This window comes from Ostrinia nubilalis, chromosome 6, assembly GCF_963855985.1.
Source record: "Ostrinia nubilalis chromosome 6, ilOstNubi1.1, whole genome shotgun sequence".
Lineage (NCBI taxonomy): Eukaryota > Metazoa > Arthropoda > Insecta > Lepidoptera > Crambidae > Ostrinia > Ostrinia nubilalis.
Genome location: NC_087093.1, coordinates 13130238 through 13158033, shown reverse-complemented (window position 1 = coordinate 13158033; position 27796 = coordinate 13130238). Strand labels below are relative to the sequence as shown.

The 27796-nt window shown below is 38.2% G+C and overlaps 1 protein-coding gene across 1 annotated transcript in view; it reads right to left on the bottom strand.

Annotated features, from left to right (window-relative positions):
- Positions 1-21603, bottom strand: part of LOC135072826 (uncharacterized) — a 112464-nt gene extending 90861 nt beyond the window's left edge. The window contains exon 1 of the mRNA XM_063966865.1: positions 19829-21603. Within this exon, the coding sequence (XP_063822935.1) occupies positions 19829-21194 (1366 nt within the window). The 5' untranslated portion in view covers positions 21195-21603. The remainder of the gene's footprint in view (positions 1-19828) is intronic.
- Between the last annotated feature and the right edge of the window lie 6193 nt (positions 21604-27796).

Genomic DNA, 27796 nt, shown 5'->3' with positions numbered 1-27796 from the left:
CTAGCACAGAAAAATAATAAAGAATTTCACTTTGTTTCACAGATTAAAGTAAGTAGGATTATGTACATGTCTAAAAAACAAATCGGTCATCAAAATACAATATTTGTACTTTAAGTTACTAGAAAATTACAAATTCAATCAAACGATTTTAAGCCTTATATTGAAGACATAAAGTAAAAAAATATTCAGGCACTTCATTATTTGTGGTAGCTAGACATTTTGTCAACCGCACACAATATTTGGGCACGCAAACGGTTTAACGATCGATATAAACAAAGTTGTCGGTATTATAAAACAATCCCTTTTACTAGCGTTCAAAATATTAAGTAGTTCACGATAAAGCCATATTTCGAAGCAATAAAAACTTGAATGCTCTAAAACGAAGACAGCACAAGCACACTAGCACCTTAAGTAGTGGCTATAGGGTCGATATTGAAATAAAATGTCTAGCCCGATGTGCGACCATACAGAAATGTATTGTTTTGCCCGAACAATCGAATAAAGCCCGTGCCAGCGAGGGCCGGTACGATGCTGACAGCCCTGACACACCCTGATACGAAGCATGGCATATCAAGGTAAACGTTCTGGCGCCTTATTTAGTTGTGATAAGTGCGATTTTGCAACGAAAATGTATGTGAAGTGCATGAAGTATGTTTTGCTTTCAATCCTTTCGTAGGCAATTTCCATCACTAGCCTAGTGAAGTTATACAGCTTGATCATCAATATCAATGTTATTAGTCCCAAGATGTCCGTTACTAAAAATAAACAACTTATTGGCAGAAGGCTTTAGGATGTCAGTCAGGTTGTCGACAGGTGAGAAATTGCAATATAATTATGTGTGTGTATTCAATAACCGGTTATGTTTATTTATCTTCAGCTCATAGCCTAAATTCTGCTGCTTATATCTACACAAACTAATAGGTTGAACACTAGTTAATAAATAAATATGAGGTATAAAGGTTTGGTATATAAAATATCCATAGTATTTTACAAGCAGAATTTACATCCCCCCAAGTGTTTGTCATACTTTGTCATTTTCCCGGACACTCGGGAACTAGTGAGTAACCCAAAGAAGTAGGAACTTTTGAATTATGTTTGCGGAGTGAAGAGGTTTCGTCCGGAACGCACTCGAGTTCGTGAGGGTAAGCAAAGAGCTTCCAAAAACGCTCCCAAGAATATATTTGTGATACAAAATAATCTAATTGTAACTGGTAAGAAGAAGAAAACAAGCTTTTATTGGGATAGCTAGATGGTCTACGCGAAATTTGTCCAATTTAGGCCAAAAAAAAGTATAGTGACCAGTGATAATAATTGTTCTCTTCGAACAAGCCTTATTGTAATGACAAGATGATCTACGTGAAATCTGTCCAATTTGATAAAAATAAAGAGGCAACCCAAAAAGAGTAATTTTACATTATTTCTTTATCTTTTGGATCCGACTAGGCTTTTGAGATAACAAATGCCAAGAGCTTAGAAGAAGGCGCCGGACCAAACTGAAATAAAAATGGCAGGATTGTGAAAATAAGTTAACTTCCCACTCCTAGGGATGCAAGCCTAGGGATGTTTAGTTGACCTTGTAAGAAAATAAATTGATCGCATAGCGATGCGATGTTGTCAAGTCTGGCCAAAGCAAGCAAAGTAAGACATAAATAGTACAATTGAAAATTTGAATTGACTGTTTGTTTCAGCCAAAAGACGTCCACTGCTGGACAACGACCCAAGGTTTTCTATCTATTATTGTTACTATTGTAAAATTAGTATCAAGAAAGGTATATTATCAGCTAAAGATGATCCTTCCTTACATGGTCTTTAATGTTAAATTACCAAAGTACTCCGTATTATTAAACTTTGAGTGTAAATTAACAGTAATAAGATATAAAAATAAACTAGACACTAGTAGCAGATAACCATCTCTAAACTATTATAATTAAAGCAAGCAATTTTCAAAACGAGATACATGTATTGTAACAGAGTTTAAATTAAAAGAAAGTAACAATACAATGGGCAATGAGTGTGAAGTTCTCACGATACTCATTGTTGCACAAACTTTTTAGCAGCAACCCTATTGCTCTGCCACAGCGAAAAATGTACACGATGACATGAAAGTTCACGTTTTGAATCTCAATGAAAGTGGCGAAATATTTCGCGGAATGTAGACGTAGAATACTTTCCATTACTATGGGAATTTATTTATAAACAAAAAGAAACGAATTAACTAGATAACACACTAGATATTTCACAAACAAAAAACTTTACTAAACTAATACGTTCAAAAATAAAAGCGTGTCTGCGAAGAAATGAAGCGAGGATGCTGACTGCATTTCCTAGCTAGATAGAAATATTTAGCTAAGGAAAAAGATATCATTTATTATGTACATTTCGAATTTTTTATTAATTTTGGAGATATTAAGTAGTAGGTACATAGTAGTTTTGCATTTAGTCCCGAAAATCCGATGTCCGTAAATCATTTGCATAATTTATTGATATAATGTTATTTAAAATTTTAATTTCCAACCCTTTCAGAATTACTGGCAACATTTTACGAATTACCAATGCAAATGCGTTGAATATCGTTAAAACTAACTCGTAGTTACCTGCCGCGTCCCCGGTTCCGTATTTGCAAAGTTAGATGTTCTGAATGGTCCAATTTATGCACATTGTTGTTCGCCATGAAGTGAACATTAGGCGGTGCACAAACTCGCGTTTAACGCAAAAACTTTTTATGCGGCCCCGTTTACACATGTTACAGGGTTACAGTCGCTTTTTAACAGCTTTTAAAATGGCAAATGCAACTATGATGTATAAAATTGAAGTTTTCAAAGCGACTAGGGGATAAGCGGCTGTTAATTACCTACTCTTTAGTTAGAGGATGAAGTGTATATTTTAAAGACATGTACCAATTACATTTTTACACATGAACAAAAACATCTTAATCTATCTTGATGGGATCAAAAAGATTATTACGAAAGTTAATGTTCATTTTCAGCATAGAAGAGATTGATGTTATTTTAACTGTTTACGTTTAAGTAAGTATGGCTTTTTATTTGAATACAATGACATACCTACTAAAAGGTCATTACGTAGCTTTTAAATCAAAACTATAACTTTGATGGTTTTTGATGATTATTAAAATCTTCTACAAAAGAAAGTTAATCTAAAACTGTGGGTTCCATTCGATCACATCAATATTCCCTATATGGCTGTTCGATTTCAGTCCTACTTACCACACATTCCTCAGTGATCCATATTTCTCAAGGGACATTCTCAATTTTCGATTCCGAACTGCATACATCGGACGTGTTGATTCACGAGGCCTATTGATCGGGGAGGCGGTCCCAACAGAAGTACCTACTGTTTGCGGTTCACACTTGACAAATGGTTGAAGATTGCTCAACTTTTACGTTGAATTTTCATATACGACAATGTTTTATTTATTTCTATCACTACCATGTGACGTTGTTTGTTATCAAAAAATAAGAACGTAATCCACAATAGTCAGCACCAATGAAAAATAATATAAAAATATTGAACATATATTATGTTTGCAAGGTCTATACTTGATTCGATTCTATTGTCGTGGGCAGTATCTTTTCATTTTCCTCGGGTGGTAATAATAGCGATAGTAATTCCATCACTACCTAACTTATATTTATTTCCTATTTCTGGCAATAAATGTCATAAAATGCCAATGACCCCACTTAGGAGGAAACGAATTGCGCCCTTCATCAGTTGAGGCAATAATGTGGACATTCGGAATTTTTATTAGATCCTCCTTCGCATTCAAATGTAAGGCTATTATGAATTGCTGTCTGAATAATGATTGCACAAGTTTCTTCAAAGACGAAAATGAAAATAATTTTAATGATGATGGACTGCATATTAATATACAAGCTAATAACATTATCATATATTAATCAATTTAAGTGCTAATGGAAGCTGATCTTTTAATTTAATTTGATGGCTTAATCAATTATGATGGGGTTTCACCGCATCAAATGGTTTGCGGAAATGAAATACTAGTTTCACTAACATGTACTAACATTCATTTTACATTTTGATTCGATGTAACTATTTTCTACGTAACTTGGATATTATTTCCAATAGAAGTAAAACGGGATCAAAAGGATCCATAAGATCGATAACCTAATATTGTTTTTAGGAAGTTTCCAGGAGCGAAAGCTTTCACTTAGATTTATAGAATTGTGAAACTGGACCTAAAATAGCAAAGCAGGAATTTCTGAAATTTTCTTAGTGTCCTAATTAACGAATAACGATATTCAGGATTGTAATGGCATGACTATACTTCCCATTTCAATATTGGAAGTTTTTATTAATACAATATGAAACATCGCATGGTCAGTTGCACATTGCTAAAAAATTGCCGTGTACGTTATGAGAGGATTTAGCAAGATCGAAAAGGGTCGTCCCTTTGACCCCCCAGGATAGCCTGATATGTCAAACATTTGTTAACCTTTTAGGGAAATAGGCGATATCTGCCAAGGACGCCGGAGGCATTTGGGTCCCAATAATATCTGACCCTCTTGCAACGAGTTCTTCTAAGGATCGAGAGATAAACGATCGAAAATTGATGGAAAAGTGTGAAATAGTCCCTATGTATCAGGGATTTTCCGCACCAGTCAAATATTGTGTAATTAACGATAAATAACACATGATTTTAGAGATTGTTTAATAGGTATTTGCGTTTTCTTCGAATTTGTCTCTCTGAATTTTGTGGTGTAAATAAATAATGTCAATTATGTTAATATCAATTTTAAAGTAACTTGATAAACTTCAGGAGTATCAGTATCAGAAGTGACCAATGTGACCAATTTTAGACCACACAATCAATGCATAGTAACCATAGTTGGCAAACGTTTACTTGGTATAGTTGGTATTCAGTATTTTATAAAGGTGCATGTAGAAACCGGTTTCTACTTAAGAGAAATTGATGCAGATCCATTCTACTATAGTTTCATAATGGCCTACCTAGGGTTGGAATAATCCAATTGGAATACTGATCCAGAAAAATCCGGATTTTTAAAGTTTAACTTGCCCTAGCTGGAGTGATAATGCATTGTCGATCCGAAGTAGTAATGAGCATATTATTTACAAAACTTTTACGGATTTCGAACGAATGCTTATTCGTCCCAAACAAATTAATAATCCTAGCGATTGAAAATCGGATCGGAATTAATTTCTTATGAAAGAGATACGATTTTCCTTTTTCTATCAAAGCCATTGATGCAATTTATAGCTGTCATCGTCGTCTGACTGATTTAATCAGACTGACTTGGTGCCCTCCGAAGTACGTACTGAATCACATTTTTTTCGACCAACCAAGATTGGAAATTACGATGCGTAATCCATCCATGACTAGCCTACTAGTATGTTCACAAGTGCGTAGAACTTCTGAATTCTGACACCCTTCTGAATAGTTTGAGTTCTACGTCCGATTAACACCCTTGTGTACTGCTTCCGATTTGGTTGCCGTGTTTTAGAATTATACAACTATAGCATAGCGTGTGTGTCTTCGGAACTATGCAAGTGTTGAGGAAGGAAGGGGCTTTCCGATTGAATGGCATCGATAAATTCTAAGAAATGTACCGAATCATAATCATAATTCATACCTATGTTATTGCGAAATAATGCAATTATTTCTTTTCAAATACTGCTTTTACTGTAGCAGTTCTTTCAAAACCCTAGTTTAGCACTTGTCACAATGAGCAAGCAGTTGGTAAGATTTGAGAAGGAAAATATATCTTTGGCTTGTTTCCTTATTCGTTTTTTTTTCACTCCGTCATCTTGTATCATTATCCCTTATTTCATAGTTCGGTTTGAAAATTGGGTTACTTATTCTTAATTTTGCTTATCATCTTCAATTAAAGTCACCGCATGCTGTTGGAAATTGCTACAACTTAAAATTATTACAATCTAATGAAGCATGATAATCAATTTGTGTATGAGTTAAATGTTGTTCTTAGTTAAAATCAATAAGACGTATTAATAACTCAGTGTTTTTTAGATAATTCTTGCAAATAAACTGACATAAATGTTACTACGTTTCGGATCTTACTAATAAGAACCCAAACAATAACCACCAAATTGTTATCATCTTCAATAATAACTAAAGAAAAAACTTTTTCACTTACTTGTTTTCCTTCCCAACCAAGTCGTACTCCTTCAACGCACAGTGGTCCAAAATTCAAAATCAAACTCAACAAAAATACCACAGAACGGTTCTCGCACGCACACAATTACTTTTCACACAAGCAACACAGCGGAATTTGACGATTTAACAAAACAAAACACTGTCGGGCGAGTTCTCCGCGATCTGTACGACAGTCATTTTTCAACTTTGGTCTGGATTAAAGTTGTGATGTGTCGGAGGTTAGGTACTTGGTGATTATTTGACAGCACGTGAATTCGCCGGCCGGGCGGGCGAGACAGTCAAACCGGTCGACGTGCACGGAGTACTGTCAAACCAGCCAGCTGGTCCGTGAACGCCGGCGCTCTGGCGGACGAACTCATAACTAAGTTAGGCTTCGCCGCAGAGACGCGTAAGTCGCATTTTAAATTTTATTTCTAAGTTAGCATGGTGTATGGTTCAATGGATTCTGTTTTAATTAAAATAAGCTACGCTACGATATTCATGAGATGCATTCAAACTATGCTAATATTGTTTTAATTACTTATTTTATTTCTTAGTATTTGGAATTTTGTACCATGTAAGTTCAAAATTTTGATGGATGGCTTAAGGTTAAAAAATTGTATTTATTAATTTTTTAATAACGTTTGTATGAGTCCTTGTTAACTCATACATTTATCTTGATAGTGAACAGGAAAACACTTGATGAAGCTTGATAGGTTTATTATTGATGTGTGCACACAGTGAAAATTGAACGTGAACTAAACTAAAAATAATTAGCAATTAACATATAAGCAAGCGCCTACTTAATCTAAAGCGTTGACGCTGCAATGTTCGATGTAATCGTACATATTGCCCAGGACGAAAAAGGGGGAAAATTAATTTAATACAATATTTTCAAATTGAGGGGACGTGCTTCTATGCGTGCGTGGTCGGGGACCGCGGGGCGGCGGGCTGGCGGCGCGGGCGCTCGCGGGCTCGTCTGCGGCGGGCGGCGCGGGGCTCGGGGGCACGCGCCAGCGGCACTGAAGTCTCCTTGCTGCGATGACCGTGCCGATGATGGCTATTAAGCCCAGGACGACGTAGATCATGGTATAATGATGTATGTCGTGGTATGAAATACTGTCTGAGATAACCTCAGTTTCTTTCAACTTGCTGATCTGTTTTCCGATCTCAGCTATCTCTTGTTGCTGAGTTTCGTTAGGCGTACTTGTGAATTTAGGTACTGTTATGTTTATTATATGGTTTATTGATGCGATGTGCGGCATGTATAGATCAGGATTCATCTTAATTTCGGTCAGATGAGGAGTATGCGGAAGAATGGTGAATGAGTCTGTCTTGATGATACAGTCGTATCCGACGTGAATGAGGCCGGCGTGAGTCATATGATGAGCAGTAACTTGATCGCCGCATATTGTCTTGACTAGACATTCCCCACAACAAAAGTACAGGTAGGTATTTAGGTTATTAACCTCTTTCCAGTCGTTCTTGCATGACCTTGTTGTCGTTTTGCATTCAGTACCTTCCTTTTGACAGAAACTTTTGTCTTCTTTCACTTGATATTCGGGTTTAAGAATGTAGCAGAAGTAAATGTCTGATAACGGTGAGCATGATCTCAAGTCGTTTTCAGATAACAGCATGAACGTGTCTTTCTTCATGTTGATTGAGATGTATTCTGCTACGGGTATGACGCTGATGGCTTTTTCTTGATCTATTTCCGGGACAGATAATAGTTTCAGGATCTCATAAGTGTCTCGGCTGATGAGTGGCAATTTCATCTCAAATATCAAGACGTCATCCAGCATCCTTGTTTTCACTCGGAGTAACTCGTATATTTTTCTTAATTCCGAATGAATATTATCAACGGGAAGCGATACATCTTTGTTTAATTGAGCTGATATTATACTCAATTCCTTGACAAGTTGCTCGGGTGGCAATAAATGAAAATTGAAGCGGCCATGATAAATATCGGTCACGGTGTCTAATAGCGTGTTTTGAGTTGTTTTGAGACCGTTTAACATATTGTTTGATATTATGGCTCCTGTGTTGAAACCTTCAATGACCTTGCTTTTAGTCATTTCATCCTTGAATTGGTTCCAGGCTTTCTCCAACTCATTCATGTGAAGATTGATCGCCTTGTGTTGTAAATTCATGGTAGCTTCAGTACGTTTTAAAACGTTATACTCGGCTTCAATGACGGTTGTCTGATTTTTCCATAACGACGCTATGTGGTTTTGGTTCTTGCGAAGTAAAGTTATGTCCTTTCGATATTGCTCGGCGAACCTCTCGTCTAATACGCCGAATAAGCTGTTGGCGACGTATCCAATGCCGTCGATAAGACCTCGGCGCCGACGCTGTCTCGCAGGTTGCGAGCTTTTATGTTGACTAAGTAACATATGATTGTAGTATTCAAGTTCCGATAATCCGTGACGTAACTGGAGTAACACCGCGTCACAGTGCGATTGTTCGCGTATCGTATCACATGTCGCCTTGAGTGATTGTAGGTAATCGTCTAACACCTTTATTCCCTGCCAATAAGGTTCCATATTGTAATAGACAATTATCTTCCATTCATTTCTTATCAACATCATGTCGGAGATTTTGTCGAAATATATGTGTTGATTGTTTCTGAATTTGGTGATATTGACGTCGGCTTGAGAAGTAGTCACAATTGAAAGAAATAGTAACAGGGCTGTCACTACTGATGTGAAGCTTAACTTGGGTTTTGGGCTCTTGCTTGTGTCACTTGTTTGACGAGTTTTCTCTTGATTTGTTTCTGAGGGCTTGTCTTCGTTTTCTAATAAACGCGAAACTTTTACGATTGGCCTCTTGATTAAACCATTCTTGGTTTTTAATGAGACGACACGAACATAGCCGTCTTTGCCTTGATGCAATTCGGTAACTCTACCCATACTCCACTTGCCTGGTGGTAGGTTGCCGTCGTGGATCAGTACGACGTCATTCACTTCAAGGTTGCGTTGGGGTTGTCGCCACTTGCTCCTGGCAGCAAGTTGAACCAAATATTCGTAACGCCATCTCTTCCATAGATCTTGTGTGATCTTTTGAGTAAGAAACCAGCGCGTTCTGTGATCCTTTTCAGTTTCGATAAGGTTGAGAGTGGGCCCTCCTGTCAGAAAGTGGGCAGGTGTTAGGTAGTCCAAGTCCTCAGGGTCTTCGGTAAGAGGACACAGCGGTCTTGAGTTGAGACAGCCTTCGATTTGCGTAAGCAGCGTAGTAAACTCTTCGAAGGTTAATTTTTGCTCTCCGATGACTCTTTTCAGATGAAATTTGAAGCTTTTTACAGCTGCCTCCCACAAGCCACCGGCTGAGGGCCATGCGGGCGCATTGAAATGCCAGGTTATTTGCATATCAGCTAACTCAGCCTTGAACTCATCTCCCATAGCTTGCATGATTTCTTGATATTCTGATTGCAGGACACGATTGGCGCCAAGGAAGTTGCGACCGTTGTCACTGTACATGTGACCCGGCGCTCCCCGGCGGGCGGCCATTCTTCGTATTGCCGCTATAAATGAAGACGTTGTCATGTCGGACACCAGCTCCAGGTGCACGGCTTTAGTCACCATGCAGACGAACACAGCCACGTATGCTTTGGTGGTCTTGATACCGCGGCCCTTGTTGACCTTTATAAATACGTGGCCGGTGAAGTCTACCCCCGTATGCATGAAAGGGCGTGATGGAGTTATCCTGGCTGGTGGAAGGTCTCCCATTAGTTGTTGATGTTTAGCAGGGCTGTGTTTTTTGCATATAACACAGTGACGTATTTCTTTTTTAGCAGCGTTGTTTCCACCGATGACCCAGAAATTACGCCTTATGAATGATTGCGTAACACGTGCGCCGCCGTGGTATGTTGACACGTGGGCGTGCGATATTATTAATTGTGTGAATCGGTGGTTGTGGGGTAAAATAATGGGATGTTTCGTTTCCCAGTCGATGTTGGCGTGTTCCAGTCTGCCTCCGACGCGTATGATGCCAAATTCGTCGAGAAGCGGGTTTAAGTTCAAAATCTTGCTTTTCGTAGAAATCTGTTTTTTCATTTTGAGGTCAATTAACTCTTGTCCAAATTCACTTGCTTGAACGTGTTTCACGATTGAATTGGTAGTTTGTTTAATTTCAGTCACAGTGAGGTAGGGTTGAACTTCTCGATCTTGTTTCTTTGTTATAAAGCGCCGTACCCATGCTAGTACGTGAACCGCTTTTGTGAGAGAGCTGTACTTGTTTAACAACTCATCGATCACTGAGCTTGACTTGGTTGAGTTCTGTGCAGTATGGACCTGTTTGATCTTGACATCTTCTTCTGTTTGGTACGTGTGCGAAGTATTTTCTTCAGCCTTGAACTCAGACAGCCATGTTGGTCCGTGCCACCATAAAGCTTGATCTTTAAGTAGCGATGGTGTGAGTCCTCGACTAGCGCAGTCGGCGGGGTTGTCTGACGACTTCACGTACCGCCAGCACGATGACGGCATGACTTGAGTAATTTGTCGCACCCTGTTGGCTACAAATACTTTCCAGCGTTCAGGTTCACCTTGAATCCACCCCAGAACAGCTGTAGAGTCGGTCCAACCGTACATCTTGATATTGTGGTCAGCCAAACACTGCTTTACTTTCTCCATTAGTTTAGTTAGTAATACAGCTCCAGTTAGCTCCAATCTTGGTAGAGAGGGTTTCTTGTTAACTGGGACTAATTTTGATTTCCCAGCAACCAATATGATTTTGTTATTTCCGTTAATTTTTGTTTTACAGTAAATTACACAGGCGTACGCTTTTTGCGATGCATCGCAAAAGCCGTGTAATTCAATCTCTGATTGCGACACAGTTCCGTACCATCGTGGTATTTTGAAATAATTTAGGTATTTCAACTCTTGCTTTATTTTAATCCATATTTTGTAAATATTTTCAGGAATCCTGTCATCCCATTGTATTTTTTCATTCCAGACATCTTGAAAGATTAATTTCAGTAGTGTTGAAATAGGTGTGAGCCAGCCCAGGGGGTCGAATAATTTTGATATTTCGGAGAGAAGCATTCTTTTCGTGATGCAAGTACAGTCGGCATCATTAATATCAATTTTTGAGTTGAAAGTAAATACATCTTGAACCGGATCCCAAATGAGGCCAAGTGTTTTAGTTGACTCTGGTATGTTGAAGTTATAATCGGCATGTTCCGTGTCACCCTTGATGGTGTCTTGTAATATTTCCGAGTTGTTTGATCTCCATTTTCTTAAGTTGAATCCTCCTGACTTGAGTAGTTGAATTAATTCATTTTGTATTTGTTTGGCTGATGTTACAGTGTCGGTCCCAAAAAGTAGGTCATCCATGTAAAAGCAGCTTTCTACTACTTGTGCTGCTTCGGGGTGTTTATTTCTCTCGTCATTTGCCAGCTGTTTCAGTGACATCATTGCGAGGAAAGGGGCGGCCTTGGTGCCATACGTGACAGTTGTTAATTGGTATTCTCTTAAAAGTTGTTGTGGTGAGTCCCTCCATACGATCTTTTGCAGAGGTTGGTCGTCGGGATGGACCCATAGCTGACGAAACATCTTCTCTATGTCAGCTATGAATGCAACTTGATACTGCCTCCACTGAATTATGAGAGCCATAAGGTCTTTCTGTAGATTTGGGCCTTTGTACATGAAATCATTCAGTGACGTGCCATTACAAGTTTTGGCTGACGCGTTGAACACGACTCTCAATGATGTTGTAGTTGAATCGTCACGCGTGACGCAGTGGTGCGGTAAGTAACATTCACGGGCCTTGTTACCACGTGATCGTGTCATGTGTCCTAATGCTAGGTATTCGTGAATGAAGGCTCGGTATTGCTCTGCCAGCAAATTGTGTTTCGTAAATTTCCGTTCCAAGTGTTGAAATTGTGCAATCGCCTTGCTTTTTGACTGACCCAATTCACTGCCAATGTTTGATTTAAGGGGAAGCCTGACTTGATATTTGCCATCCCTCAACCTTGTTGTTGTGGCCTTGTAGAATTTTATGCATTCTTCGTCTTCCTTTGAATAATTTGAGTTTTCATTAATGTCTTCCAGCTCCCAGAATTTTTGTATTTCTTCCAGGTTTACTAAAGTCACATTGCACTGTAGGCTTGGTACTTTGCCACACAGTATCCATCCAAGTCTTGTTTCTTGTGCGATGGGCGTGGTAGAGTCACCTCTATGTATTCGTTCCAGCAAAATGTTTGCGTATACTTCGGCTCCAAGAAGTAGGTCAATCGGGGTACTCTTGTAGAAATAAGGATCAGCTAATTCGATTTCATCTAAGAAGTCCCATGTTGGCTTCTCCAATGTAGAGTTAGGTAAACTTCTTGTTAAGTTATTCATAATAAATGCTTGAGTGTTAAATGAATAACTTCCACTTAATGCGCTGCAGGTAATGTTTATAGCTCCTTTGCAATTCGTGTTGTTTGATCCGATTCCTGTTATAATTCCTGTGCATTTTTCTCTTTGTAGTTTTAATTGTTGAGCTGCTCTCTCGGTGATCAATGACACTTGAGATCCTTGGTCGATAAGAGCGCGCAAGGTGTGTTGAACTCCATCCGCAGCTTCAATGTTGACCAAGGCTGTGGCAAGTAATACTTCAGTTGATGACGTACATTGCCGCGCGGTATTGGTGACGTTACTTGTTCTAGTGTTTGTGGTATTTCGGTTGGAATATGCGTTATGTAATAGAGTATTATGGTACCCATTACATTCTCTGCATCTTCGAGTAGACTGACATGGTTTGCCGTCGTGTTTGTAAAGGCAGTTCGAGCAGAAGTTCAGCCTATCGATTGTTTGCCGTTGAGATGAAGGGTCCATCTCTCTGAATCTTGTACAAAAATAGATGCCATGATCGCTTTTGCAGACAGGACAACTTAGTACGCGATTTCCTTGTTGAAATCGGCCTGAAGGATGCTTGTTGAATGATTTGACGAGTTGTGGTTTGTATTGATTGTTTGTATTGTAGTTATTTTTCGGCTGAGTGTTATCTTGTTTGCGTCTTGATGATTCCATCGTTGTAAACTTGATTTCCAGAAATTCCAAAAAGTCCTTGAGTGACGGGAGCTCTCTGGGTTCTTTCAACGATGCCATGTATTCATTGTGAGTTTCGGGGTCAAGTTTCAATGACAATATGTGTACGAGCATGGGGTCCCAGGTGTTTATGTTTACACCTAGGTTTTTAATTCCATTTAGACATTCCGTCGTTACGTCATGTATGCGCTTGACCTGATTTGATGTGGCTTGTTGTAGAATAGGTAAATTCATTATTGTGTTCATATGAGTTGAGAATATCAATTTCTTGTTGTTATAGCGATGGTTTAATATTTCCCAACACGTGATATAATTGTCTGATGAAATTGGAAGATGTTGTATGAGTCGTTCGGGTTCTCCTCTAATCTTGCTTTTCAAAAATTGCATTTTTTGTGCATTTGATAAGCACGGATTGACGTGTATAGCCTCAGTAAACAAGTCTTTAAATGATGTCCATTGCTGGTAACTACCGTGGAACTCGGGGATGTCTAGGTGTGGTGTCATTTTCTCTCTGTGAGTGGTACTCCATAACATGCTGTTTATTTGTTTCTTGGCCTTTTGATAGTTGTCTTCATATCTTGTAAATCTTGACTCATACTCTTCATTTTCTCCGTTAAAAATGCTGTCGAGCTCCCAGTGTAGTGTGTCGATTGCTGACCAGCGTGCTTCCAGGTTTTTAAGGACGTCCTCGAACTCCCATTTCTCCGAGGTATTGGTCAAATTGATGTTTGATAATGTGCGACCGAGAGCTTTAAAGTTGCTGTGTTGTTTCCGCATCATTTCGTCCAGCTTGCTGTTGTTACCTTGTTGTTTAAACTCTGGTTTCGGTGTTGTTTCGGCTCGCGGTGGTGGGATGAATACCACTGGCGAGGGAGGTTTCAGGTTAGAGGTCGACGCGGTTGATGGACTGGAGAGTAGGGTGGCCGGCTTCAAGAGATGACCTGCAGCTTGTTGGATTTTTGTCTTGGCTTCATGATACAGGTTTTTCGCGGTTTCGTAATGATTTTCAACAAAATAATCACAGTCTTCCATTTCGTATTGGCACAACTTGTTATGCGTCACTTCGAATTCTCTCCAATAAAGTTCTAGAGTTTCTAGTTTTCTTTTGATGTAGTCCGGAGTTTTCCGATCTTTGCCATCTTTCTTGAAATTAGATAGCAAAGTCTCTATTCCCGTGACTACTTGTTGTTGGTTTTGAAGTAGCGATTTGAATTCTTCCATGGTGCTTGTTCACTTCGGAAGCTTGATGAGAATTTGTAACTTGATTAATTGAAAACTTGATAGAGCTTGTTGGTTCCTGTTTTTCTTGTCTTGATACCTTGATATGTGAGTTTCAACGTTCGTGTCGGCTTGATGAACTTGATTTCTTGTTGGTTGCTCTTGATAGCAGTAGAATTCACTTGTTTCTTGATAGAGATGCTCTTGATAGCAAAAACTTGTAAGTTAGCTCTTGATAGCTGATGAATGGTCTTGTAGCGCCTCTTGTTGCAGCGGTGTTTCTTGTAGGTACTGCTTGTTCAGTTTATTAGCGTTCCCGTAGTCCTCGTATGGTCTTATGCGCCTTCTCAACTCAACCGGTGAGACCCTCTTCCGGGAGGCCAGTTGAGCCGATTCGCAACCACACAAAAACCACAAAGAACACCAATAATTAATGCTCGAAGGACCATTAAATGTATGAGTCCTTGTTAACTCATACATTTATCTTGATAGTGAACAGGAAAACACTTGATGAAGCTTGATAGGTTTATTATTGATGTGTGCACACAGTGAAAATTGAACGTGAACTAAACTAAAAATAATTAGCAATTAACATATAAGCAAGCGCCTACTTAATCTAAAGCGTTGACGCTGCAATGTTCGATGTAATCGTACAACGTTAAAAAAGTTATTTTATTTTTTAATAAAGTATTTAATTTAATTTTTTTCAAGATTGCACAAATTAAAATAAAATTTAACTCCACAGAAAAATTGCAAAACTTAAGAAAAACAATTTTGGATTTTAATTCCGAACACAGAATCTTACTTATCCACTATCCGAACACGACTTCTCGCAAATAAAAAAAGAACAAAAGCAGACTTATGCACTTAGCCGTCCCGTCACAAAAGGAGTAGCGTCATGGCGGCGTCGCTGGGGTGGGAGGATATTGACATGCGCGCGCCGCCCGCGCCAGTGCGCACCCAGCGAATCATGTGTTTCTGTTTTTGAACCGCTCCGATACCAAAAGGAATGTCTCAAACTTGACCACGCGTACTTGTACCAAGCCATCGTGGTTTACGAACGATCCTTCCGCTTTGTGTCCGGTAGCGGTAGCTCTTATTACGAACGCAGCAAGACCGGTCGCACAACAATCTCCATCTCCAACAAGTTTTAAAGAAACCGAGCGACTTTGACAGCGATTCTCGCGCGACCGATCGCAATCGCCTTACATAATACGGGCGAATTGCGGAATCCAGCGGCCTTGACTTCGGATTAACACGATTTATGATTACAGTTAAAGTTCGCAGATAAAAGTTGAACAAAACCGTAACATGGAGCGTTATTGTAAAGTTGGGATGTGCAAAAGTGCAGATAAGCTGTAAGCTGCAGATGCTGGCTGGTTGCCAGATTCCGCGCGTTTTGCGAGAAAGTTACTTTTTTCTCGGATTTGGCCTTCGAGGGTGTACGAAGAAAGGAAGTCATTACTTAGATTTATGGAATCACATGCAAAAAGTTCTCAGTGAACTCTCGCGATGTTTTGGACGAAATTCTTTGAGGCATTTCGAGTGAGATCATTTACTTTTGCTGAGGAACCAAGATGTACCTAATTGAATTCTGATAAATTAATTGTTGTAAATACGCGTCTGTAAGTAATGTTTTGGGTAAGGCAGGAACTTAGAAAACGTTACCACTTTTACTTAAAATATTATTTGACAATGTTATCGTTTGGATGGAGTTGTGGTTTCCAGAACCCAAATCTAGCCTCTCAAAATGAAAAATAACTAGTAAATAATTCCAGTTGTTAAAAGGAAGCTAGTACCTACTAGTGGGAAACAAATTGCCACTGGATGCAAAAACCAGCAGATGAAGCTATTTGTTGCTTCTAGAGGAAGACTTTTGTTACGGTTTACGTTTAAAAATTGCATTTGGCAATGATATTATTGTAAATCTAAGAAGCTGCTGAAACATTTCAAGATAATCACGAATCTATCAATAATAATAGTCTATAATAATAATAGAACTTGCACAACGCTTTAGTCTATCTAAACACATAAAGGACTTGGAAAGCTACAAGAAAATTGAAACTTATCCACATATCCGATCTAGCCGATTGTATCTTCATTTTTACGACGTTGATCCATCTCAGTGAACTGGGGGAGTAAATTTTTATTGCATTTAATATTTCACTGACGTCGATACACTAGACAACGGCGATAAATTGGAGGAGCGATCTGGGGCACGTGGCATGACTAATATACGCAGCTGCTTATACTACATTTATGTCGGTTACTGGTGCGAAGAGTTTTCGGAATCACTTTTTTATCGTTTTACGAATAGCTTTAATTATTTCTACGCAACTAGTCAAATTCTTTATTAAACGAGACTATTTCCAACTCTCGTTCCCACCACTGCAACTCCTGTGTAGCCAGGATTTGCTTGAAGGCAACAGTGGAACAGTATTTAATAGACTTCGGACGCAGGTTGGCCGTAGTAAGGACAATCTGGTCAGGTGGGGATTCTTGGATGGCTCAAACATGAAGTGCAGGTGCGGTTTTGTTTCCCAGCCGATGAAGCACATAATGTCGTGCCCTGAGTGCCCGAGCAACTACACGCAGGAGAATTTAATGAGTGCTGCTGACAACGCTACTATTGTGGAGGAGTTTTGGGCTGACACTGTAGGTTTGTTGACAACACGAAAAGAAGAAGAAGTGGAACAGTCACAAAAAAGAGACGGAACTAGTTTGGATTCGTGAAGTTTATGTTTAAAGTTCCCTTGTCCGTCAGAAACTGCGACGAGCAATGGTCCCTGGATGGATTGATGGATTTCCAATTCTTTATAGTATGTAGGTAGACCCTTTCCAGTGCACTTATACACTTTCCAAATAAAGCCTGCTCATGAACCCCTTTAGGACAACATAATACGAGTATCGTCTGAAGACTAAAACATTCTACAAAATTGTCAACTAGAAACTCATCTTTTTTTTACAAATATCCTTGGACATTTTACACTGCGCCGCTAGCCCTAAACTAAGCAAATCTTGTACTATGGGTACTAACCAACTGATATAAACATACTTAAATACTTTTTTTTGTTAATACGTACACAATACATAGAAAACACCCAGACCCGTCAATTTCTGCCCGGCCGGGAATCGAACCCGGGACCTCTCGGCATAGTAGTCCGTTCTGAACCACTACACCAAACGGCCGACAAATTCTATAAATCTTATTTTATTATTTTAGAGCGTGTTCCAAATTCCAAATATAGCTTGCAATAATATCATCACTTTTTTGGAACGAGTATCGTCCTTTTCCATAAATAGTTGTGAATGAAATGTTATAATATTAATACTGGATTATTTTGTACCAATTTAAATACTTTCAAGTGTGGATTATAAAATTTCACACAAACATCTCTGAGGCAATGCACTCAAATAACCTTAAGTGAGATCAAGGCTGAGTAGGTAGATTATCTAGCAACACATCTTACGAGAATAAGAACTTGTTTTACTTAATAATAAAATAATTTCTTTTATCTACATTTTTATAACAATCGATACAACTTGATAGCTTAATATTGATTGACTTGGTAATTGATGCTTCATTACCTATTAATTAATTAACAATTATTATTGCAAGTCTTAATTAAGAATTTAATATTGCAGTTTCCTCAAAGCAGTTGAGTAAGTTGTGAACTAAACCAACCACAGAATTAATACTAAACTAGAAGTTATTGAATTTTTCCACAGTAACTTCGTGCCGCGACTTCACGTGTAAAGAAAGAAAAGACTTTTTTATTTGGCACCAAATTACAATTTACTTGTGTATTTTGCTTAAAGATGTTACAAAAATAGATAGTTAAATGGGGAAATAAGGTTTTTCCCATAAACCTTTAGTCCATATTGTGCCCCAAGTCTATGTACCTACTTGGTCGTTTAAAAAAGGTCAGATTAATGAAGAAAAGTTTTTTCACAAATAGTAAGATGTAATGTCAATAAATTGGTGATGTCCACACGTACAACTCACACCATAAAAATTGTGGTGTGAGTGATTAAAAAAACTCTGTCGATAAAATAGAAATTCTAGCGCTATGCCAATTCAGACATACGACTACTCTTTTTGTCGATGCAAACGCTATCTTACAAAACTTAACAAAATCTTTGGTTCCGTTTTTCCCGCGACTCGCACCACTGTGGCACTGATCTCCAAACTCCTAGTAGAGACGAAAGCAAAAGTGGCTTCACCGAGGTAATTCCGAGAGCGTCGTAAAGGGGGCGCTGCTCAGTTCTGCAGCGAAGGTTGTTGTAGAACGGGTTCAAGGTACGAGAGGCATCGCAACTTAATGTTTTCTCTATGACGATACAGATGGCGTTCCTGGTCTTAAAAGTGTTTATGAAACTGAATGCTAGCGTTCTGTTAAAACATTTTATGAGAATATTATCGAGTGCTTCATTAACAGAGAGTTGATTCATTAATTAAATACGTAAACTTATGTAACACATATGAATCCAGATGAAATTTTCGATTGAGTCATCTGGTTGAAACATCATCATCAACTAATAATATAAGTCAAATATTTATTTCTGTATAATAAATTCAGATAGTCGTACGAAATGTGAAAAATTAAGGAGTTTTATATTTCATACGAGTTTTGCAATACACCAAATGCCTTTACTCGAAATACACGCATGCTAATCCATTACACCAAAAAGCGTCCTTTCAGTTATTTCACTTTTATATTTTCGGTGCCGAAAATAAATATGGCACAGACGTAAAACCGAAAATTTATGACGTTCTATTTCGGCCCATTTGCGATATAGTGAGATACACCTCCACGCGTATTAACGCAAATATAGTGAGGGCCGGGAAGGATTTTGTAAAGGTATCCGTAGTCCGTGAGAAAAGGGATTTTTCCTGTAATTCAATGCTGCAGAGCTTTCAACATGTTCGTCTGTGATTGTAGGTACCGAGACATCAAGATATCGGGTGAGTAAAAAGGGTAAGACTTTCCAATCTGGGATGGTGATTGTATAGCTTATTATATGATTTTCTAAAGTTAAACCAAAGACTTTTTGATTAAAGACACAATTTCAGACTTAGAAATCATTGACATTAGACAAAAATGTTAAAAATTCTATTGTCAATTAAAATGTGCTGATTTATATTTTTTTGTCAATAATTATCTTTAATGGACTTTTTTTTTGGGATGGACAGTCCATCATGGACTGTCCCGCTGAAGCGCGTAGGGTTAATGGACGACGACGGCGTATCAAATAGGATGTGTAGGTGTAATAAATAAATACTATTGCAACAAAAAGGACAGATAGTTTGATATGCTGCCGCCGCGCTGTAGAAACGACGAAATATAATAACAATAAACACTAAAGATAAAACAGCTAATAATGTTTTCTTTTGATTATCAATTTTCCGTCAAATAAGTAAAACGATACTCACTGAATTGAAATTTCTCGCCGAGGCTCCGTCTTTTCTCTCTTAGCTTGTTCTTGAGTATCCTCCTCTTCAGACGGTTAAGTACTACGTCGGCTTCGTCCACACTTTCCGAGGACGAAGTGAGGCCTGCCCTCATCAGGCCACTCACTGAATGTCTCCGTTTTTTCGTAAATAAACTCGAATTTCGTTGCCGCTGCTCGATCTCCGATAGGCCACGTCTATACATTTTCAAGCGCTTTTTCATTTCACAGTCTGCGGCAAAGTCCGTTGGAATATTAATGAATTCATTGTCCGAGGTGTTATCGCCAGTTTTACAGCGACGGATTTTTGCGAAAGAGATATTAGGCAATTCCTGCCGTCTCGCAGTTCGGGAGCTCTCCCGATCCTCAATTGTTCGCCGGTGCAAAGTAAACCAATCCGGATTAGAGTTCATTCTAGCGGGTAAGCTTTTTAAGTAAGTGTTGAGGAAAGATACCTTGTTGTGCGGGGGTTTGTACGTCACTCCGGACTTCGAACGGGATAATGTAACCACAGTATCACTCCCATCTCTCAACGCACTGCCGTTGAATGATCGAGATTTATGTAAACCGACATCGCGCACTTCATTTTCTTTATCCGATGACACAACATTTGCTGATTGATTCGCCGCGCTCAACGAAGATATAGATGAATGATCCGAACTGAGATTTGAGATCGCACCGTTTTGGCATACCGCACGGTTATTTGTTTCACATGGACGCTTCACCTTCTCGTGATTTTCATTGTCAGAACTTTTATAACTGCTTATATCACTAAAACATTCAGACTCAAAGGGGGTTGTCTCAAGACTGTTTGCTTGCAAATTAGTTAAGTTGTTGTTTAATGTGAGTTTGCTTGGAATGTTTACCACACTGGTACCGTCTCGTATGACGTAACTTTTAGCACCAACGTCTGCGGAATCATCTTTTAACGACGCACTTCTGTAAACACGAGTGTAAACTTTGGCACCTGAAATAGAATTGCGTTTTTTAACCGCATTTTTGCCGATAAAATGTTTAAAATCCCGCAGCGACTGGCTCGTTTTTAAGCCACGCTCATCGAAATCAGAACTTTTTATAGATATGTTGTCGTCATTTGTTTCAACGAGAAGGTTTCCATCGCAATCAAAAAGTTGTATTGTCGGGAATTTTATCCCTGGGGAGTGATTTCGCGTCCGCAGCTCCCATTTCCTTTGGCAAGGCTTTCTCAATTGAATTCGTATTATGTTGTCGTCTATTATGGGGCTTTCGCTATCGCTGGAGTCTCCTTTTTCGGCCATCTCCGAAATATTTTTGTCATATCTCCTCCAGACATAATTTGCGGTACGGCCGAACTGAAATATTTGGTACATGCATCATTATTGTCGTTCGCGGCTAATTTGTTTGTTTACAGTCAGCTGTTCCTATATGCTGGCATCGTGCCAGACGTAACAATCCACCGGCATTCACACTGAAATAGCACCAATGTCAATTTTGTTTTTCACTCACAAATAACAATGCGGAATACTATATTATCATTTGAGACGACCGATCACTTTCGCACACTGTAACCAGTTTGCTGAACATCATGCTGTAAACCGAGCGTTTGATGTCGAAAACTATGTTGCATAAGTTCGCGTGCGCCGATTGCGCGTAATTGCACTAAACTCATTAGTTTACGTCAACTCATTTGATTTGCTCCAGATGATGGCCGCCTGACCACACGAGATCGGCCGCGGTTTCCTCGGCCGCGAGGAAGTGACGGGAGACGCTGTTGCGAGTCCGGTCTTTTTTGCACTGAGAGCGAACAGCTGAATAGATGCGAGAACCTATAAATAGAGAACGAATGAGACGGCTCATTCCGGCTCCCCTTGAACCTAGTAGTACGATTGCTTGTATACCGAACAGCGTAATTTGTGACGTAAACGCAACAACTGTTCACACTGACACAGTTTTCCATTTGACCATGCGGCGCGACTGCCATATGCATCGCTAACGCAGCTGCCTTATTATTCAACATTATTTTCATAATAGCGCTGAATACTTTAAGACATGCGCTTGGGTTATGTAACAATGAGCTATACTCACAGTTTATGTGTAGAGGACGACACATCAAAGAGGAATCCTAAGTAGATGTAATTGATGCGAGTTTGCAATAATACAGTGCTGTCAACTGTATTTACATTAGGATTTTACTGAGAAGGTCGTGAAAATCTTTTAAAATATAATTATTCATCCATCTATTGTACTGTTGATTGGTTCTATCGCTGAGTCCCATTAATCAATGAACATTGATTGGTACTGACACTGATCCAATAAAGCGAGACGCTACGTAATTTTATAAATAGTCTGCTATCGAATCTTCAGCTGACAATCCATTACGGCCTAATACGAGTAGAGCGTATATTGGACCAAAATTTTAGATTATTTTAACTAAGATACTACACACCATATTTTTCGTAATATTATTGCTGATAAAATTTAAAAATAATATTCTGAAGACGGTAAAATAAAATCTGAAATTGTATGGAATCTTCTTACAATTTATTCTTGTTTTGAAACCGAGTTTCTGACACTTCAGAAAAAGGAAAGTTTTACCCTTATGAAAAGTATGGATAGTTATTTTATTTTGACGGTATAGTCCACAGTAGACTCAGCCCGTTTCATTTGTGTACAACTGTGCACCTACCATGAGTTTACGTTAGGTGTGTTCGCTAGCGAGTACGTCAAAAATCTCTATGAAGATTTTGTTTCTTGAAAGTAGCCGCTAGGGGCGTTGCACAATATTATGTCATACAATTAATGTCATTTTTTTACGTAGTCGCTAGCGAGCACACCTAACGTAAACTCATGGTAAGCACACTGTACATTATTTAATACTGTTCTACTCACATTACAGTCAGAAGGAAAGTTATTAATTTGAGGGTAGAGTCTACAATAGAGCCAGAATTTTGCATATCGTCAGAATTTTTTTATGGTCTGCTTATTCATAAAGACACACCCTCAATAATGTTCTCATCAACAAGCATGCGCGTATTGCGCGTCCCTAAAGGTTATATTGCAACATATAGCGTGAAATATTGCTTGGATCTGGTAAATTTGAGCAGCACTTATGCTATCGGGTAGGTATGGCGTGTATTAATAGCGGTGCTTACCTCCCAGAACATTGGCCGACGGATATAATGGACACGTCAGTATACAACAAATGACGGGATTAGGGTGGTAAGTTGAATACTGAGATAGGCCATTAGCTTTGAGGGCCTAGGTTTATGTCAGTGTAATATTGCCTCAAATATACAAAAGAATCTAAATTAACTCTTTTTTATTAAGAGTTATTAAACTTATTAAAGGAATGTCTTATGCTTGACCTGTAGTTGGCTGGTAGAGAAATATGTCACTCTACATTATTTTTATGTGCAAAAGTTTTAATAAATAAATGGTATCTAGGAAACAGGTACAGATATAAAAATGGAAGCATTAAACTTTAAATTAGTTAATGCAGTTTGTTTCTGTTACCCACCCATAGCAGATTTCATGTTAATGTCATCTTTTGAATAGAAACAAACTTCTGCCTAGGTAGTTCAGCTAAAGAACATGTCTGATTTAGAAATTATTATAATAGAAAAATATAGCATCCTCCCACTATCCCCACATTGACCAATATTAATATTGATGAGTAAGTTATTCGTGCCTAATCCCTTTTTCCGATATTGAGTGACTATGCAACTTCTTCGCCATTTTCTACCCTTTCCCTTGGGATTGAAATAGGAAAAGTTTTGATGATCAGACACGAAGCATATGCACGGCTGAATCACCTTCCTTTCATTTTCAAATCTATACATAAAATTAAGGAGTGTCTGTTTGTAATGTTCACTAAATACCTAACCTAACCTACGAGTATTTATAAGATACATACATTTTTGTTCCTATTAATTTCCGAAACGGCCAGGACCAATTAGCTGGAAATTTCACTAGCAGATAGGTGATATTAAATAATATTATAGGTTTCGAACAAAAAACTGTACCTAATCGGTGACATATTGAAATCCACGCGGCCTATTCCGCGGGCAGAATCTAATCTAGAGTCACGATTCAAATGAAATCAAAATTTTGTCATAACCAGAAGATTCTGCCAAGTCCCATTGTCTAATCGCCTTCACCTCGCTTATTCATAATTGTATCGCACGCGCATGTCCCATCACATACGAATGAAATATGGCGGACTATTTGGCCACTATTCATGAGGTTGCGTGATATCTATGACACGTGCTCATCAAGAGACATTGTGGCTGGGTTTGACTTTGTTAGACGGAATAGGGATGTTGTTTGAAAAGTAGGTCAATTTTGTTGATTGGTAGGGTTTATTCGCATACAATTTTGGTGGGTTAAATATTGAAGGTTTCCTCAGGTTTCAAAAAATCCGTTTTCTGAGTGCAAAAAATATGCAACATTTTTATTGTACGATGTTAATCCACAATGGATTCGATCGTGTGATAGGAATAAGTACTGTAGGTGAAACAATCACATGCTTTATCAAAGCATGCAATGTTTCAGTTTGAATCTAGTCCTCGCATCGTAAAATGCAGGCCACAATATTCAAATGACGATAATGATCTTAAACCACTTTAAATATAACTAACCTTCGTTTTGTCTCGTTTATTTACAATTACGTGATAATTCATTATTTTCAGATTTTCGGAGAACTGAGACAGTGTAATCAGCATTTGCCAGCTGCGTGACTTATAGTGTGAAAATATGTTCAAGAGTGTTTTTTTTTAGGTAGCAGTTATTTTTAAAAAATGCATTAGGTCACCTTTACAAGTTTTCTTTGTAACAATCTGTGTAACCATTCAGTATTGTTATATCTGTCATTATCGTATTTCGTTTTGTATCTGAAATGAATTCGGGTAGCGCCTTTACAATACAGGCTGTGTGTTTTTGATGAGTTATCGAAGTTGAACTAGAAACATTTCAGGCAATAGTTTTAATTTGGATGATGAGTTACTGCTTAGGTAATATTTATTTGGGGAAGTGGCAATGGGCTAGGCACATAGTACGCAGAACTGACGGCCGATGGGACAGCAAGTTCTGGAGTGGAGGCTGTGTACCGCAAAACGCAGTGTGAGACTTCCACCCTCAAGGTGGACCGACGACATCATAAAGGTAGCAGGAAGGTGCTGGATGCAAGCATCTACCAACCGGTCAACATGGAAATCATTGGGGGAGGCCTACGTTCAGCAGTGGACGTTCTATGGCTGAAATGATGATAATATTTTTAAAGAGGCACCAATATTGCAATATTGAGTGGCTGTTATAAAATAGCGTAATGTTATAAAAGACGTGAGACTTGTGCACTCTCCTTTTACTTAAGTTCATTTAAAAACTTAATTTAGTAGTTTAAACTAAGCACAAAATAGCCTATCAAGTTATCTCAGCGTTCCAGCCCCACACAGTATCGCAAGAAGATGTCGCCTCAAAGTGTTTGGAAACTTCGCAAGTTTGAGGAATTTGTGAAACCTAACCGCGCACTTTGTTCAGGGAAGCCATTGTGCGACTTTATATTAATTAGTCGACCGGACCAGCCTGTTCAGCCATGGCGAAATAATTGGGTTATGATCACAATGGGTGCGTTGGCTTAAAATTTATTCGGATTAGTTTGTGGAGATTTTTGATTTACCCGTTCAATGATTGACTGGCATTAAATGGATAATGTTACCGTTGCTAACCTGAAACAAGAAGTATATTCGCGCTCATTTAAGCTGACAATATTTCAAACAATAAGAGCCATTTAAAATAATCAAATTTCCTAACAAGCATTCGTTTAGTTTGGTACTTAGATGGCTAGGGTCACCCTGTACTACCTCTATGGGAAGTGTCCTATTCTCCTCTGCTAAAACCACACCGCTTGTAGACTAAATCATGCTCAAAGATTTATTTTTTGGTAAACAAGATGTTTAAATAAATCTATTTGTCCATCTTGGCAGCGAGACGGCTTCAAAGTTTTTTATCGATTCAGTTTTAACGTGGGTGGAAACAGTTTAAGATGGAAATGTAGCTATTATGATAGTAATTTGTTTTTCGAATAAGATTATCTTGAGCAAATTATACTGTCGGAGATTAAATGATAAATCTTTTATGAATAAGATAATTTGAAATTTAGTATTAATATTGTAATAAAAATTTTCTTTATAGATAAGACATACCAAAATAAGAGGAAATATTTTAGTAACAAATGCGTGGGTTTTTATGATATGTACTTAGGTTCACAGCATTGGTTCTTAATGTTAAAATTATAATATTTATTCGAAAGAGATTGATTCAGTGAAATAATATTATCTTCTTTAAAAAGTTCTTTTACAGATCTCCAAAATTCTACTATTTTATCAGCTTCTTCAAATTGTTGCTTTAAATTAAAAATTACGACGATCAAGCTATAAGCAACTAATACGTGTATGGCTAAAAAAATTGATTAGGTCTGTGCAATGAGGGTTGAACAAAGAAATTAACTATCGGAACCTTATGATTTCAGGGGAGTCCAAGGAGTTGGTTTAGGACAGTGATCTGAGATCTGGTAAGTAACCAACCTGTCCCTTCCCTGTATTTTAATGTGCTGTCTCCCGCGTCTTGTTTGACTTGAAATTCTCAGACAGAAGCAGTTTGGAACTCTCAAGTTTCGTAGGTGTTATGTAAATTAATGCGCATACAACTGGAGGCCGAAACTTGGGGCCACTTTGCAATCTCCCTGTTTTAAACACTGCTAAACTGTTCATGATAGTGGTAGTTTGGTCACTTTGTGAATATACATTATACACCCTTTCATCCTTATTAACTTTACGGCTTTTGAAGTGTCTGCCTATTAGAAACTTATCTGTCAGGTAAATTACAAATTTGTTGCGTAAAGGAACTTATCTGACAGATAAACTAGTAGTCAAACGGCTGAGTGCGTTGATGCAACCAAAATTAAGAGTTGGAAACTGAATAGGAATTTAAACTTTTGGGAGAAAAAGTCGGACACTAAATTATATTCGATGCGGGCTACATCCAGTTTAACATAAAATACCCAAGTATTTTTAAATGCAGTGTTTTCACAAAATATTTATAGGCCTATTCGAAAAAGGCGGTAGGTAGGTATTTTGAAAACAATGAAAAATTTATTGCTCATTTACAATTATTATGAACTACAAAAAGTTTTCATGGAAACTATTCTGCGATTTATACCTACCATTTACCCACGTACAAAAAGACACAATGTAGTCTATGTCTATAAATTAACTCTTGCAATTTTTTGATGATAGTTGAAGACTTAACTTATTTAACTGAAGTTGAGCATGATAAGTACCTACCTATTTTAAATTGCATTACGCGAAATAAGCCAAATGGATGAAAAACACCTGGTATAAAGTGACTTCATAACACAGCGCGCTTAAAATAATACACCATTTTCAAAAAGCAATTCGGACTGCTCATGCACCTGCACCACAAAAACATTAATCATATTCCAGAACATTCTAGTGCCTTCTATTTGCATAAAACCTCTTTCGCATTAGTGCGGTAATGTTTCCCAGACTGTCGACTGCAGTGGTGCCAACCCACACAGAAACAGATAACAAGATCGGTGGTTTAAAAGTCCTGGAACGAGCCAGAGTTTATGGTAGTTGGAGGCACTTTTCAGTTTTTGCGCGGGAACAAAAGGAGCCCAATGGTTTTGACGGTGCATTTTTCTTTGGATTCTTTTAGTAAAATTGAGTCGAGCTCGTTTTTGTTTTGTTTTACTACTAGCATTTAATGTTTTGATTGACCATTTGGTCAATCGGTGATGAAATAATTATTAGTACGAACTACATTTTGGGCATGACAATTGGGCTTATATTTTCATAAAATTAAAAATTTTAAAATTCATAAAATTCATTTATTTTTGCAAATAGGCTTTAAAAAAGCGCTTTTACACGTCCCAATATTAACCCTACCACTGCTT